Raw genomic sequence first — 15,722 nt, 5'->3', positions numbered from 1 at the left:
AGGTCCTGGAAGAATAAATTGGAATTTAAAAAGAACAAGACGAAGGACACAGTGGGGAAAGGGAAAGCTGGAGCAAAAACACAGGGGCAGAAAAACTTGGGATGCATTCTGGAAGCCCTCTGGTGGGTGGTTGTAAAAGAATGTGGCTGGAAGGCGGTGTTCATGTGGGCTTGTAAAAATAGGTAGTTTATGTTGCAGAACACTTTGAATGCCATTGTGGGGAGTTCAGTCATTGCTTCGTAGACAGGAGGGGAACTTGGAGGATTTTGAAGTGGACAGTGATAGAAATAGATCTGTACTTCAGGAAGGTGAATCTTGGCAATATTATGTGGTACAGATGGGGCAGATGAAAAGGGATAATTCACCTAATTGGATAACTGGTAAAGATAATAAAAAATATTTTTAAAAAAGAAAATGGGGATATTGTGTGGTATGGATAGGGTAGGAGGAAGAGAGAGAAAGCTGGTTAAGAAGGCCTTGGGTGAGAAGTATTGAAAGCCTAAAAGGTAATGGTGGTGGTAGAAATGGAGAGATTTTATAGATATAAGCCATGTAATTTAGTGACTGATTAGATGGATAGACAAAGCAAGCTTTTAGCCTGTGTGAGAACAGCAGAATGGTGAGAACATTAAAAAGAAATAGAAAGGAGGCCAAAGAGCTGGTATTGTTTTGGGGATAGAGGTTTCGGCTTTAGTTGTGTGAGACTGAATGAAATGCTGGAAGGATAGCTAGGTAGAGGAGTCAAGTAGTCTATAGAAAAATGTATGTGTGTATGTTTGGGGACATTAGGTATTAGAGATGTTAATGTTTTGGTTCATAGTTACAAATACATAGTCCTTTATATCTAAAGCCCACCAAGGAGGTTTCAGCCTTTCTTGTCTTGTTTGTAACATTCAACACTTTGGTAGGTCCTAGGTAGAACACAAAAGAAAAAAGTTTTGTTTTGTTTTTTAAAATTTAAATATCGACAGTATTCAACAACTGTCAACATTTTGGCAATCTTGTTCTGTCATCCCCTAACAAATTCCTTAATATCACCCAGCCTATCTTCAGACTACCCTGATTATCTAAAAAATGTATTTTTAGGCCGAGTGTGGTGGTTCACACCTGTAATCCCAGCACTCGAAGGCCGAGGCTGGAAGATTGCATGAGTCCAGGAGTTCGAGACCAGCCTGGGCAACATAGTGAAACCCCGTCCCTACTAAAAATACAAAAAGCTAGCCAGGCATGGTGGCGTGTGCCTGTAATCCCAGCTACTTGGGAAGCTGAGGTGGGAGAATCACCTGAGCCCAGGAGGTCAAGGCTGCAGTGAGCTGAGATCATGCCACTGCACTCCCCAGCCTGGGCAACCAGAGCGAGACCCTGTCTCAAAAACAAACAAACAAACAAACAAAAAATACATTGTACTTGGTTGATAAATAATGCAAGTCTCTTTTTTTTTTTTTGAGATGAAGTCTCGCCCTCTCACCAGGCTGGAGTGCAGTGGTACGATCTCAGCTCACTGCAACCTCTGCCTCCCGGATTCAAACAATTCTCCTGCCTCAGCCTTCCAAGTAGCTGGGATTACAGGTGCACGTCACCATGCCCAGCTAATTTTTGTGCTTTAGTATGGACGGGGTTTCACCATGTTGACCAGGATGGTCTCGATTTCTTGACCTCGTGATCTACCCATCTCAGCCTCCCAAAGTGCCAGGATGACAGGCATGAGCCACCGTGCCTGGCCCACAAGCCCAGGGTTATAAAACCCTGTCTCCCCAATTATGCTATTTGTTTGAAGAAACTGGTTGATTTATTCTGTAGATTGTTTCATATACTGAATTTGCCTGTTTACATCTTTGATGTATCATCTAAGTTGCTTCTTTCCTCCCTGTATGTCTTCTAAACTGGTAGTCAGATCTAAAGCTTGATTTTATTCAGGGTTTGGTTTTTTAAAAAGTTTTTATTTTAAGGGGAGTGGGGCAAGAATACTTACTAAGCTGTGTATTTCCTTTGTTCGAGACCAGCCTGGCCAACATGTTGAAACCCCATCTCTACTAAAACCACAAAAATTAACCTGGTGTTGTGTTGGGCACCTGTAATCCCAGCTACTCAGTAGGCTGAGGCAGGAGAATCGCTTGCACCCATGAGGTTGAGGCTGCAGTGAGCCAAGATCGTGCCACTGCACTTTAGCCTGGGTGACAAGAGCGAAACTTCATCTCAAAAAAAAAAAAAGAAAAAGAGTTGGGAAAAGGTAACATTCTATAATTCTTTCATTTCTTCTGCATTTATTAGCTAGAATTTTTCTGTAAAGAACTTACCCTCAGCCGGGTGCTGTGGCTCACACCTGTAATCCTAGCACTTTGGGAGACTGAGGTGGGCGGATCATCTGAGGTCAGGAGTTTGAGACCAGCCTGGCCCACATGGTGAAACCTGTCTCTACTAAAAATACAAAAATTACCCAGGTGTGGTGGTGGGCTTCTGTAATCCCAGCTACTCAGGAGGCTGAGGCAGGAGAATTGCTTGAATCCAAGAGAAGGAGGTTGCAGTGAGCCAAGATCATGCCACTGCACTCCATCCTGACCTGGGTGACAGAGTGAGACTCCATCTCAAAAAAAAGAAAAGAAAAAAAAAAGAACTTACTTTCATTGACTATTTGGTTATCCTGGAATATTTTATACAGACTATATAGACTAGATGTATGCTTAGTTCTGTTTTATTTGCTGTTTTCAGGATAATGCATTTTTTTCCCTCTGTAACCATTGATCTATTAATGAAGTTTTTAAAAAAAAGTATCGTAAGCTTATGAATTTATATATTTGATTTTTAAAAATAAATTTGCAGTATTTTTTACATGTTAGGAACAAGAGAACGTTCTTGCTATTGGAAGTGACGTTGAAAGTCATGCTTTAGAGGGGTTGATCTTGCAACAGGGTTAAGCAGTGGTTTAAAGCAGTGCTTCTTAGCTGGGTATTTGTAGCATAATCTTTGAAAATTAACCCAAATCAACAAATCCATGTCTGGGGCCTATCTAGACTGAGAGAGTCTAGACTCCTTTGTTTTTCAAAAGACCCCCGTGTCATTCTGTTTCATACAACTCTGTTTAAGGACTATTGGATCAAAGACTAAAAGCTCAAAGAACAGTCCAGCTATTCCGAGTATCCTGGGTATGTGGTAGTAAGGACATGGATTGAGGTAATGTCAGTGGGAATGAGAGGAAGGGAGGCATAGAATAAAGCAACTTTGTATCTTAGAAGTTTCCATATGGTATTTTGTGAATAATGTTGGTAATAATACAAGGTTTCAAAGAGTAGTGACAAAGATGACTCCAACATTTATGGTATCGGGGCCTGGGAGAATACTGTTGATAGGGAAGATTGGCGGAGATTGCTAGTTTAGGGGAGAAGATAATGGTTTTTTGGACATGAGGAGAGTTAAGATGATGGCTGTATTTCAAAGGGAACTCAGGGAGGTTGCAATGTGTTTTATGTCTTGCTTTTTCTGAATGTATCATTCATTCTCTTGGCATAGTACTCAACTAGTGAATATAAGTCATGCTACATTGATTGGGAAGGTTAATAAATGCTAAGTTTTCATTTGATACATGTGATCATAAAAATATTTGATATTTAAATAAAGAACCATCAGTTTAATATAAAATAAAATGGCAAACAGACTAGAAAAAACATTGTAGCAAATAGAAAAAGATTAATATAAAAATATGTAAACATTTAAAAAAACAAAAAAATCAGTAAACTAGGCAAAGGACTTAAACAGATAATTCTCACAACTGGGAAATGTATTTCATTCATTTCATCAACATTTACTGAGTTCTTGTGTCAGGTACTGTTGTAAGTGCTAGCAAACGAGACAGGAGATCTCTGAGCATTCTGGTGGTAGAGTGAGAGACAGACAGTATGAGATATGGACAATAGATGTGCTCCAAAAAACAAGAATTTCACATAGTGATGATGCTATTAAGAAAATTAGGGGCCAGACGGCCGGGTGCGGTGGCTCACGCCTGTAATCCCAGCACTTTGGGAGGCTGAGGCGGGTGGATCACGAGGTCAGGAGATCGAGACCATCCTGGCTAACATGGTGAAACCCCGTCTCTACTAAAAAAAAAATACAAAAATTAGCCAGGCGCGGTGGTGGGCACCTGTAGTCCCAGCTACTCAGGAGGCTGAGGCAGGAGAGTGGCATGAACCTGCGAGGCGGAGTTTGCAGTGAGCCGAGATCGTGCCACTGCACTCCAGCCTGGGCGATGGAGCGAGACTCCATCTCAAAAAAAAAAAAAAAAAAAAAGAAAATTAGGGGCCAGACGTGGTGGCTCATACCTGTAATCCCAGCACTTTGGGAGGCTGCTGAGGCAGGAGTTTGAGAACAGACTGGGCAACATAACAAGACTTTGTCTCTACAAATAAAATAAAATCTTAGTTGGGTGTGTTGGTGTGTGCCTGTAGTCACAGCTATTTGGGAGGCTGAGGTGGGAGGATCACTTGAGCCCAGGAGTTCAAGGTTACAGTGAGCTATGATTGTGCCACTGTATGGTAGCCTGGACGGGTAGGGCATTGAGGTAGAGAGTGACTTTGGTTTTTATTTTATTTATTTATCCTTTTCTTGGGAACACATCGGTTATAGTGTTGTGTAGTTGGAGGTTAGCATTCCTAATTATCTGGAAAAAATATTGGTCAGATTTAAGTTCTGTTGTGGTTCCTGATAATTGGATTCGTAATTACTTTTCTTTTTTAGATTTTTCCTTTGTTTGGTTATTCTTGAAAAAGATTTTATGTTGGATAGAGTGTAGAGTTTTTCATGACTAGAAAAATTGGTTGTTTCTTTTCTTTTTTTTTTTTGAGACAGAGTCTCACTCTGTGACCCAGGCTGGAGTGCAGTGGCGCTATCTCAGCTCACTGCAACCTCCACCTCCTGGGTTCAAGTGATTCTCCTGCCTCAGCCTCCCAAATAGCTGGGATTACAGGTGCGTGCCACCACGCCTGCTTAATTTTTGTATTTTTAGTAGAGACGAGGTTTCACCATGTTGGCTAGGCTGGTCTTGAACTCCTGACCTCAAGTGATCCACCCACCTCGGCCTCCCAAAGTGCTGGGATTACAGGTGTGAGCCACCGCACCCGGCCGGTTGTTTCTTACAGAAGTTACTTACTTGGATTCTTTTCACACAGTAGTGTTGGCTTTGTTCTGTTGGGAGGGAAACTATTCCTCTAAAAAATGTTCACATTTTTCCTGTTACTTCATTCAGTAGTGAAATGTAATGATTTGACTCTGCCATGAGTCAGTGGCATATCTGAGGGATCTCTGAAGTTAAAGGAAATTGGCCAGGTGCAGTGGCTCACGCTTGTTATCCCAGCATTTGGGGAGACCGAGGCAGGTGAATCTGAGGTGAGGAGTTTGAGACCAGCCTGGTTGACATGGTGAAATCCCGTCTCTACTAAAAATACAAAAATTAGCTGGGCGTGGTGGTGTACGCCAGTAATCCCAGGTACTCAGGAGGCTGAGGCAGGAGCATTGTTGAATCCGGGAGGCAGAGGTTGCAGTGAGCCGAGGTCATGCCATTGCACTCCAGCCTGGGCGACAAGAGCAAAACTCCGTCTTAAAAAAACACAAAACAAAAGAAAACCCAGAAGTTAAAGGACGTCACTGCATAGTTAAAGGAATTGACTAGAAAGTGTCTTTGTCCTTTGCTGTTTAATTACACAATATATACATCATGTAACCAAATGTTTCACACTATAATTAATGTATAGAGAGTTCAGTGCACTTTCTTTTTTTTTTTTTTTGAGATGGTGTCTTGCTTTGTTGCCCGGGCTGGAGTGCAGTGGTGGGATCTCAGGTTCATTGCAGCCTCCACCTTCTGGGTTCAAGCGATTCTCCTGCCTCAGCCTCCCTAGTAGCAGGGATCACAGGCGCACACCACCATGCCTGGCTAATTTTTGTATTTTTAGTAGAGATAGGGTTTTACCATGTTGGCCAGGCTGGTCTCAAACTCCTGACCTCAAGTGATTCGCCCAGCTTGGCTTCCCAAAGTGCTGGGATTACAAGCATGAGCCACCATGCCTGGCCCAGTGCACCTCTTTAAAGAGAAGTAGTAAGTGGTTTGCACGTGGAAAGTTATCTGTTTAAGGAACTTCTTTAGCAAATAAACATTTTGTGTTTTTCATTTATTATTGAAGATCGATCCAGAAACACACACACACAGAGATACCTGTTACTTTGTAGTCACGTTTTTTATTAATAAATAGGGACTTTTTAGGTATAAGAAGGAGATAATAGAAAAGGAAAACAAATTTTAGTTTTTAATTTTCTATTTAATAATTTACTGTTGGGAATATAAGATTTGTAGGGGAGGCCAGGCACAGTGGTGTGTGCCTGTAGTCTGAGCTACTTGGGAGACTGAGACAGGAGGATCACTTGAACCCTGGAGTTCAAAACCAACATAACAAGACCCCATCTCTTAAAAAACAAAACAAAACAAAAGATTTGCACAGGAGAAAAGGGATGAATATCGTTTTTATAAATGGAAACAGAAATAGAACTAAGATACTAGTTCTTATGCTTAAGTTAGCCAGTTCTTGCTTTAATTCTAACTACCTCATACGGAATTTTTTTCTTTTCAAAGGAAACTTGGCTATAACTTCAAAAGAAGATTTGATTCTTTATTTCTGGACTGCATATATATATAACAAGGCCATTAAAATGTCGGGAGCCTCAGTGAAGGTGGCTGTCCGGGTAAGGCCCTTCAATTCTCGAGAGACCAGCAAGGAATCCAAATGCATCATTCAGATGCAAGGCAACTCGACCAGTGAGTACATGTTGTTTTCTCTCAGCTGTGTATCTTACTTTCCTTTCTTCCTTTCCCTGTTGTCTTGCTGTGTTCAGAATAGATGAACATTTGTATATTAACACTTTGAACTTTGCTATTCTGAATGATCCATTGAATGTATTCCCTTCTGTGGTATTTGCTATAGTATATTTAAATATGGACTATTTATTTTACCCTGTAAAATTGAGAAACCCTGAATAACTGAACTAATTTAGCAAGTGTTTATGCTTATTAAATTGAAATTTTAATGATAATAAAGGTATAAACAGTGCTTTTTGCCAAGTCTTAATGTGAAATATACCTATCGAGGCTGCAAGATTCATTGTTTTTCTTTCTAGATTTTAAATAATACTTGATTTTGCCAAGATGATCTTAGAACTTTTCAGTGATTCTTTGAGTTGAACAATGGATATAATACATAGTAAACTTATACATTATTACTAAAGTTATCAGTAATTGCTTCATAGTTTGTTTCTCTATAGAATTGCTTAGGTGAAAAATGACTTAAGTTGTTTCTTTTATACCTGCACTACCAAATTTCTTGGTATGGTTCCATAGGCAAATTATCAATTAAAATAGAGGTAGCCTCTACTGTCTTTAAATCTGTAATTTTGTGATACAGAAGAATCATCACTCTTTCAGGCACAAGTTACTGCTGAAGTACACATTCTAACCTCATTAGCTTGTGCTCCATTTGCCAATGTTCTGTGTAGAGGAGTCTACTGGTGGAAATGTTTGTTCCACCAAAATCTAGCTAGATATTGCAGCCCACATTTCAGGTAGTTCACATACAACTTTGAATGCTCCACTGCTTATACTCTTCTCTGAACTTGACAGATAAGGGCTTGCAACAATCTTTTTTTAAAAAAACATTTGAAGGCCGGGTGTGGTGGCTAATGCCTGTAATCCCAGCACTTTGGGAGGCCAGGGCAGGAGGATTACTTGAGTCTAGGAGTTGAGGCTGCAGTGAGCTGTATTCAGGTCACTGCATTCCAGATTTGGCAATAGAGCAAGACCCTGCTTCAAAAAAAGGGTCTATTTTTGAGATCTCATATATATATTTAAAAAAACTTAAAAGTAGAAGGCTAAACAGCTGTACCATTGTAGTTCACTCTTCTATGTCAACATTGCCAACAGTTCTGTGAATTATATCCAATGAAAAATTGTCAAAGAAAAAGAGATGCAGAAGTCAACATTGAATTGAATACTTTAAATCAGTGAACTTTATGATATATAAATTGTATCTCAATAAAGGTTTTTTTTTTTTTTTTTTTTTTTTGAGATGGAGTCTCACTCTGTTGCCAAGGCTGGAGTGCAGTGGCATGATCTCAGGTGCCCGCCACCACACCCGGCTAATTTTTGTATTTTTAGTAGAGACAGGGTTTCACCATGTTGGCCAGGCTGGTCTCAAACTCCTGACCTCAGGTGATCCACCCGCCTTGGGCTCACAAAGTGCTGGGATTACAGGCATGAACCACTGCGCCTGGCCAAGTTTTGGTTTCCTCAACTATAAACTGGAGGTAATATTACATATTTTACTTATATATATGGCTACCAAAGAGGGTTGTTTTCAGCACAATGCTGAATGCCTAGTGGCTTTTCCACCATACTTTGTCCAAAACCTTTCTAGAGAATAGGCTGACTGGCTCTGCTCTGCCTTGAGTATCCTTTCCATCCCTTCTATCAGATTTGCAAGTTTGCTGTAATGTTAGGCTGTAGGGATCACAGAGTTATACCATGGGACCCTGGCCTTAAGGAACTTTTTTTTTTTTTTTTGAGATAGAATCTCACTCTGTCATCCAGGCTGGAGTGCAGTGGTATGATCTCTGCTCACTGCAACCTCTATCTCCTGGGTTCAAGCAATTCTCCTGCCTCAGCGTCTTGAGTAGCTGGAATTACAGGCACCCACCACCATGCCTGGCTAATTTTTATGTTTTTAGTAGAGATGGAGTTTCACCATGTTGGCCAGGCTCATCGCAAACTCCTGACTTCAAGTGATCCACCTGCTTTGGCCTCCCAGAGTGCTGGGATTATGGGCGTGAGCTGCCGCGCCTGGCTGTTTTTTTTTTGTTTTTTGTTTTTTGTTTTTTTTTGAGACAGGGTCTCACTCTGTCACGCAGGCTGGAGTGCAGTGGTGCATTCATGGCTCACTGCAGCCTTGACCTTCCAGGCTCAATCAATCCTCCTGTCTCAGCCTCCCAAGTAGCTGGGGCTACAGGCATGTGCCACTATGCCCGGCTAGTTTTTTTCTATTTTCTGTACATACGGGGACTCGCTATATTGTGTAGGCTGGTCTTGAATTCCTGGGCTCGAGTGATCCTCACCTTGGCCTCCCAAAGTGTTGGGATTGCAGGTATGAGCCACTGTACCCAGCCTCCCTTAAAGAGTTTTTAAAATTTATGGTTGGAGAGACTAGACATACTAAAATATTTTTTTTTCTTTTTTTTTTTTTGAGACGGAGTCTTGCTCTGTTACCCAGGCTGAAGTGCAGTGGCGTGGTCTCTGGGAGACCAGTGGCTGGTCTCCCGCTCCTGATCTGAAACCTCCGCCTCTTGGGTTCAAGTGATTCTTCTGCCTCAGCCTCCTGAGTAGCTGGAATTACAGACACCTGTCACCACGCCTGGCTAATTTTTGTATTTTTAGTAGAGATGGGGTTTCACCATGTTGGCCAGGCTGGTCTTGAACTCCTGACCTCAGGTCATCCGCCTGCCTCAGCCTCCCAAAGTGCTGGGATTACAGGCGTGAGCCACCATGCTCGGCCAAAATAATTTCAATACAGGATAAAAAGTGATCAAAGTGGTAATTGCCATAACAAAGAATTATTATTTTATTTTATTTTTTGAAACAGGATCTCACTCTTGTTACCCAGGCTGGAGTACAGTGGCACCATCTCAGCTCACTGCAACTTCTGCCTCCTGGGCTCAAGTGATCCTCCCACCTCAGCCTCCCTAGTAGTTGGGACCACAGGTGTGCAGCACTATGCCCGGCAAGTTTTTGTAGTTTTAGTAGAGATGGGGTCTCACCATGTTGCCCAGGCTGGTCTCCCACTCCTGAGCTCAAGCAGTCCACCTGCGTTGGCCTCCCAGAGTGCTGGGATTATGGGCATGAGCCGCTGAACCCAGCCAAAAAAAAAGGATTATTAAAAAGTATAGGCCAGGTGCAGTGGCCCATGCCTGTAATTCCTGCACTTTGGGAGGCCGAGGTGGGTGGATCACCTGTCAGGAGTTCGAGACCAGCCTGACCAACATGATGAAACCTCGTCTCTACTAAAAATACAAAAAAATTAGCTGGGTGTGGTGGAGTGTGCCTGTAATCCCAGCTACTCAGGAGGCTGAGGCAGGAGAATCACTTGAACCCAGGAGGTGGAGGTTGCAGTGAGCCGAGATCACACCACTGCACTCCAGCCTGGGCAACAAGACCAAAACACTGTCTCAAAAAAAAAAAAAAAGCGTAAATGTGAGTTTGGCAGAAAGCAAATATAAGGATTTATTGATGATATTCCATTTAAGCTGGACCTTGGGATGTAAGATTTAAACTAAACATATAGTATATTTGGGCCGGGCACGGTGGCTCAAGCCTCTAATCCCAGCACTTTGAGAGGCTGAGGCGGATGGATCACGAGGTCAGAAGTTTTGAGACCAGCCTGGCCAATATGGTGAAACCCCATCTCTACTAAAAATACAAAAATTAGCCGGACATGGTGATGCGTGCCTGTAGTCCCAGCTACTCAGGAGGCTGAGGCAGAAGAATCGCTTAAACCCTGGAGGCGGAGGTTGCAGTGAGCTGAGATCATGCCACTGCACTCCAGCCTGAGTGGCAGAGCAAGACTCCATCTCAAAAAAAAAAAAAAAAAACCCATATAGTATATTTGGGAAAAATTTCAGAATTGTAGCTTATTACAGCTTATTAGTGGCAGTGTTAGGACTAGATAATGGTACTCCTACCCTCAGCTGATTATAACACATTGTTTCCCTGCATGTACAATTTCGGCAGGAGTAATTTGTGACTTTTAAATTAGCATTAGTCTACTGAAACAAAAATCCTCAGTAGGTTAATCAGCCTTGCAAAAATGCGGGTTAGTTTTCTAGCTAAATATTTTGTCCTGGCTCAGAGATTTACAGTCAGTTTGGTTCCTTTGAAAGGTATCTGTTCTTGGAAGGCAATTAATCATATGAGAACCATTATATCTATTGTATGAGGAACTTTTTTCTGTAGAATATTTGCATTTTCCATTTTCTACTTGTTTTCTGTTTCTGTTTTCAGCCTTCTATGGCAATTTCTTAGTAATTTGACTAATATGTATGCCAAATAATTTTTAAGTGAGAGATTTTTAACATTTGTGTGAAAGATGATATGTTTAGAAAGTATCATTGGCTTGTTTTTTTTTTTTAAACACCATTGGGCTTAGATTGGAAGTGGGCATGCATTTTGAACATAGACTTGTTGGAAATGAATATGCTGTACACATGTGTTAACTGCATTAAAAAGGCTGCTTTGCTGGCAAGCTGGCCTGGACTGCTGCTCACAAGGATTATAACTGATTGCAGATGGAATGCACTAGAATGTTTCTGCCATAAACTCTCTTATGAAAAAGTAGAAGAGTATGAAGACTACTTTAGGGAATGTGCTAAATCTGAAAACTGAGAAGTCGCTATTTTATTTAAGCACTTTCTGGTCTTGGAGGAAATATTTTCCATGGCACAAATAAATGTTACTGCCTTGACATTTTGGAGTCCCAAGCAAATGCAAATGGCTCTGTTCAATAATATCCCATTATATTCCAAGTTCTCCCACTTTAGAAGCATTTCTTATTGTCTTAATTACTTGGTAAAAAGGGAAATGAGCCAAAGTGAATGATCTAACCGCTTACATTTATGGTTAGGTTATTTGTGTAAACCTGGAGACATTAAACCTGTATAAATGTACTCAAAAACAGGAAGTTGATAAAATTGGTTTTCACTTATAATATGAGGTACACTCCATCAAGTGACTGAACTGTGATATTTTACTTTATTTTTACCCACAAATTGTCTCTTGCCCTTTGGTGAATTTCGTTCATATATTTAACAACCTTCCTTTGCCAGGACCTTTTTTTCCCCAGTGCCCAATCTTGGTTGGGATAGAAGTAGCCCTGACTTTTTTTTCCTGTTTATTACTCATATTATATGTCTTATAGGCTTTTTCATTCACATATACATTTCTAAACCAAATGCCGCACAGTATAACTGATACAAATAATGATTTCATGTCCACTATTGAAAATTTGGGGCTGGGTGCAGTGACTCAATGCTTGTAATCCCAGTACTTTGGAAGGCTGAGGCAGGCGGATTGCTTGAGTCCAGGAGTTTGAGACCAGCCTGGGCAACATGGCGAAACCCTGTCTCTACAAAAAATACAAAAAAGCTAGCTGGGTGTGGTGGTGCGCACCTGTAGTCCTAGCTACTAGGGAGGCTGAGGTGGGAGGATCACTTGAGCCCTGGAGGTCAAGGCTGCAGTGAGCCATGATCACGCCACTGTGCTCTAGCCTGGGCAATGGAGTGAGACACTGTTTCAGGAAACAAGAAAGAAAGAAAATTTGGGATGGAGGAAGGGCAAAATGGAGATTTTGGAAAGGAAGAGTTTAGAAAGTAACGCATTTAGGCTGGACACATTGGCTCACGCCTATAGTCCTAGCACTTTGGGAGGCCAAGTTGGGTGGGTCCCCTCAGGTCAGGATTTCGAGACTAGCCTGGGCAACATGGTGAAATCTCATCTTACTAAAAATACAAAAATTAGCCAGGTATGGTGGTGGGCACCTGTAATCCCAGCTACTGGGGAGGCTGAGGCAGGAGAATCACTTGAACCTGGGAGACGGAGGTTGTAGTGAACTGAGATGGAGCCATTGCACTCCATCCTGGGCGACAAGAGCAGAACTTCGTCTCAAAAAAAAAAACAATACAGAAAGTAATGCATTTAGGCCAGGTGTGGTGACTCATGCCTGTAATCTCAGCACTTTGGGAGCCTGAGATGCGCAGATTGCTTGAGCTCAGGAGTTTGAGACCAGCCTGGGCAACATGGCAAAACCCTGTCTCTACCAAAAATACAAAAAATTAGCTGAGCGTGGTGGTGCGCGCCTGTGGTTGCAGCTACTCAGGAGCCTGAGGTGGGAAGATTTCTTGAGCCCGGGAGGTGGAGGTTGCAGTGAGGCAAGCTTGTGTCACTGCACTCCAGCCTGGGTGAGACAGTGAGACTCCATCCAAAAAAACAAAACAAAACAAAACAAAACACCAAAAGAAAGTAATGGATTTAAATTTGTATACTTTTTCTAGTATAAATTACTATAACCACATGAAAATAAGTGTAAATGCATATAAATTATGAACATTGTGAATAATAAACGAGAAAGAAAAGTCATCTGTATTCTTACCTCCTTAACCACAGCGTACTGCTGCTTTTGATGGATTTTTTTTGGTACTTTTTTCTTTCAGTTTTTTTGTTTTTGGTTTTTTTGAGACAGGGTCTCACTCTATCACCCATGCTGCAGTGCAGTGGTGCAATCTTGGCTCACTGTAGCTTCCCCCTCCCTGGTTGAAGCAGTGCTCCCACCTCAGCCTCTCTAGTAGCTGGGACCACAGTCGTGTGCCACCACAACTGGCTAATTTTCATATTTTTTGTAGAGAGAGTTTCTACAAAATACCATGTTGCCCATGCTGGTCCCAACTCTTGGGCTCAAGTGATCTGCCCGTTCTTTCAGTTTTGATGAATACGGACACAAGCAAAATTATTTCCAATGTCACCACACAGAGAGAACTACCATTAACATCTGGATCTGTATTCCTCTAATCTTTTCCTTGCACTTTACACATATTAAGATTTTTATGTAATTGGATTATATGTACTGTTTTTTAGTTTGCTTTTTCTATCTTCTAATTTTTTTATTCTATTGCTGCTGAACAAATTATTTTCTAATATTTTTAATGTTACTATTTTTCTATACAACTTTTGAAATTTTGTAATATGGGTATATTACAACTAGTTTTGTTGGTTTTTTTAAAAGTGTAATTATATGCTTTAATATTCAGGACCAACATTGGAACACAAATGTGTTCCTAGATATTGAACTGTTTTCATTTTTATTTTTTATTTTATTTTATTATTATTATTTTTTTGAGACGGAGTCTTACTCTGTCGCCCAGGCTAGAGTGCAGTGGCACAGTCTCGGCTCACTGCAACCTCTGCCTCCCAGCTTCAAGGGATTCTCCTGCCTCAGACTCCTGAGTAGCGAGTACTACAGGTGCCCACCACCATGCCTGGCTAATTTTTTTTGAGACGGAGTCTTGCTCTGTCACCCAGACTGGAGTGCAGTGGCGCAATCTTGGCTCACTGCAAGCTCTGCCTCCCAGGTTCATGCCATTCTCCTGCCTCAGCCTCCCGAGTAGCTGGGACTACAAGCACCTGCCACCATGCCTGGCTAATTTTTTTGTATTTTTAGTAGAGATGGGGTTTCACCGTGTTAGCCAGGATGGTCTTGGTCTCCTGACCTCGTGATCGGCCCGCCTCGGCCTCCCAAAGTGTTGGGATTACAGGAATGAGCCACCATGCCCAGCCGCTAATTTTTGTATTTTTGGCAGAGACGGGGTTTCCGCATATTGGCCAGGCTAGTCTTGAACTCCTGACCTTGTGATCCACCCGCCTCAGCCTCCCAAAGTGCTGGGATTATAGGCGTGAGCCACCACACCCTGCCGAACCTTATTTATTTATTTATTTATTTATTTATTTATTTATTTATGAGGCGGAGTCTCACTTTGTTGCCCGGGCTGGAGTGCAGTGGTGCGATCTCAGCTCACTGCAACCTCTGCCTCCTGGGTTCAAGTGATTCTCCTGCCTCAGCCTCCCAAGTAGCTGGGACTACAGGTGGGTGCCACCATACCTGGCTAATTTTGTATGTTTAGTAGAGGCGGGGTTTCACCATGTTGGCCAGTCTGGTCTCAAACTCCTGACCTCAAGTAATCCGCCTGTCTTGTCCTCCCAAAGTGCTGGGATTAAAGCCATGAGCCACCACACCCGGCCTGAACCATTTTTAATTCCATAGTGATCTAGCAGTGCCATCGTAAATAGCACTCAGAGTGCAGAAAGGGGATTGCATAGAGTTGGATGGCTAGAAGATGTTATGGAAATTACCTTAAATATTGTTTTCTTCTTGTGATATATCCATTACTTTCAATAACATGAAAAATCAATATAAGAATGGACTGAATGGATTTAAGAATTTATGGGTAGTTCTTTTTTTTTTTTTTTTTTTGGTAGAGACAGGGTTCTAACTTTGTTGCCCAGGCTGGTCTTGAATTCCTGGCCCCAAGTAATCCTCCTACCTTGGCCTCCTAAAATGCTGGTATTACAAGTGTGAACCACCACACCTGGCCCTCATTTCTTAAATATTCCTCAAGAACATGATTTCAGTAGCTGCTTAATATTCTATTCTATTTATGAACCATACTTCATTTATATTCATCCTCTGTTATCAGACACTTGAGCCTTAGGTTCTTCATTTATTGAGTGGAAATGTTGCTGATGCCTTCCCAGTCTGCTCTCTCAGGTTGTGAGGATCAAATGAAATCATGTATACTATATAGCATACTATTTGAAAAATTATGTAAGTTGTTTTTGTGTTTAGTTTTTTTTGTGTGTGTGAGACGAGGTCTTGCTCTGTTGCGCAGACTGAATACAGTGGCACAATCATGGCCCACTGCAGTCTCAACCTCCTGGGGCCAAGTGATCCGCCTACCTCACACCCCTAGTAGCTGGGACTACAGCCACCACACCCAGCTAATTTTTAATTTTTTTGGAGAGGTGGAGTCTCACCATATTGCCCAGGCTGGTCTTGAACTCCTGGGCTGAGGGGATCCTCCTGCCTCAGCCTCCCAAA

At 41.8% G+C, this 15,722-nt stretch overlaps 1 protein-coding gene across 16 annotated transcripts in view; it reads left to right on the top strand.

The window, feature by feature from the left end:
* Positions 1-15,722, top strand: part of KIF1B (kinesin family member 1B) — a 173,883-nt gene that overhangs the window by 15,425 nt on the left and 142,736 nt on the right. For 15 of the 16 annotated variants that reach the window (XM_054556598.2, XM_063720047.1, XM_054556605.2 and 12 more), the window contains one exon: positions 6,614-6,796. In XM_054556598.2, the coding sequence (XP_054412573.1) occupies positions 6,691-6,796 (106 nt within the window). In that variant the 5' untranslated portion in view covers positions 6,614-6,690. Of the gene's footprint in view, positions 1-6,613; positions 6,797-15,722 lie in introns of those variants that run through there. The other variant, XM_054556632.2, reaches the window with a different exon arrangement.

The sequence above is a fragment of the Pongo abelii genome, chromosome 1 (assembly GCF_028885655.2).
Source record: "Pongo abelii isolate AG06213 chromosome 1, NHGRI_mPonAbe1-v2.0_pri, whole genome shotgun sequence".
Classification (NCBI taxonomy): Eukaryota; Metazoa; Chordata; class Mammalia; order Primates; family Hominidae; genus Pongo; species Pongo abelii.
Note: the sequence above shows the minus strand (reverse complement) of the source record. Positions and strands in the feature narration are given on the sequence as shown.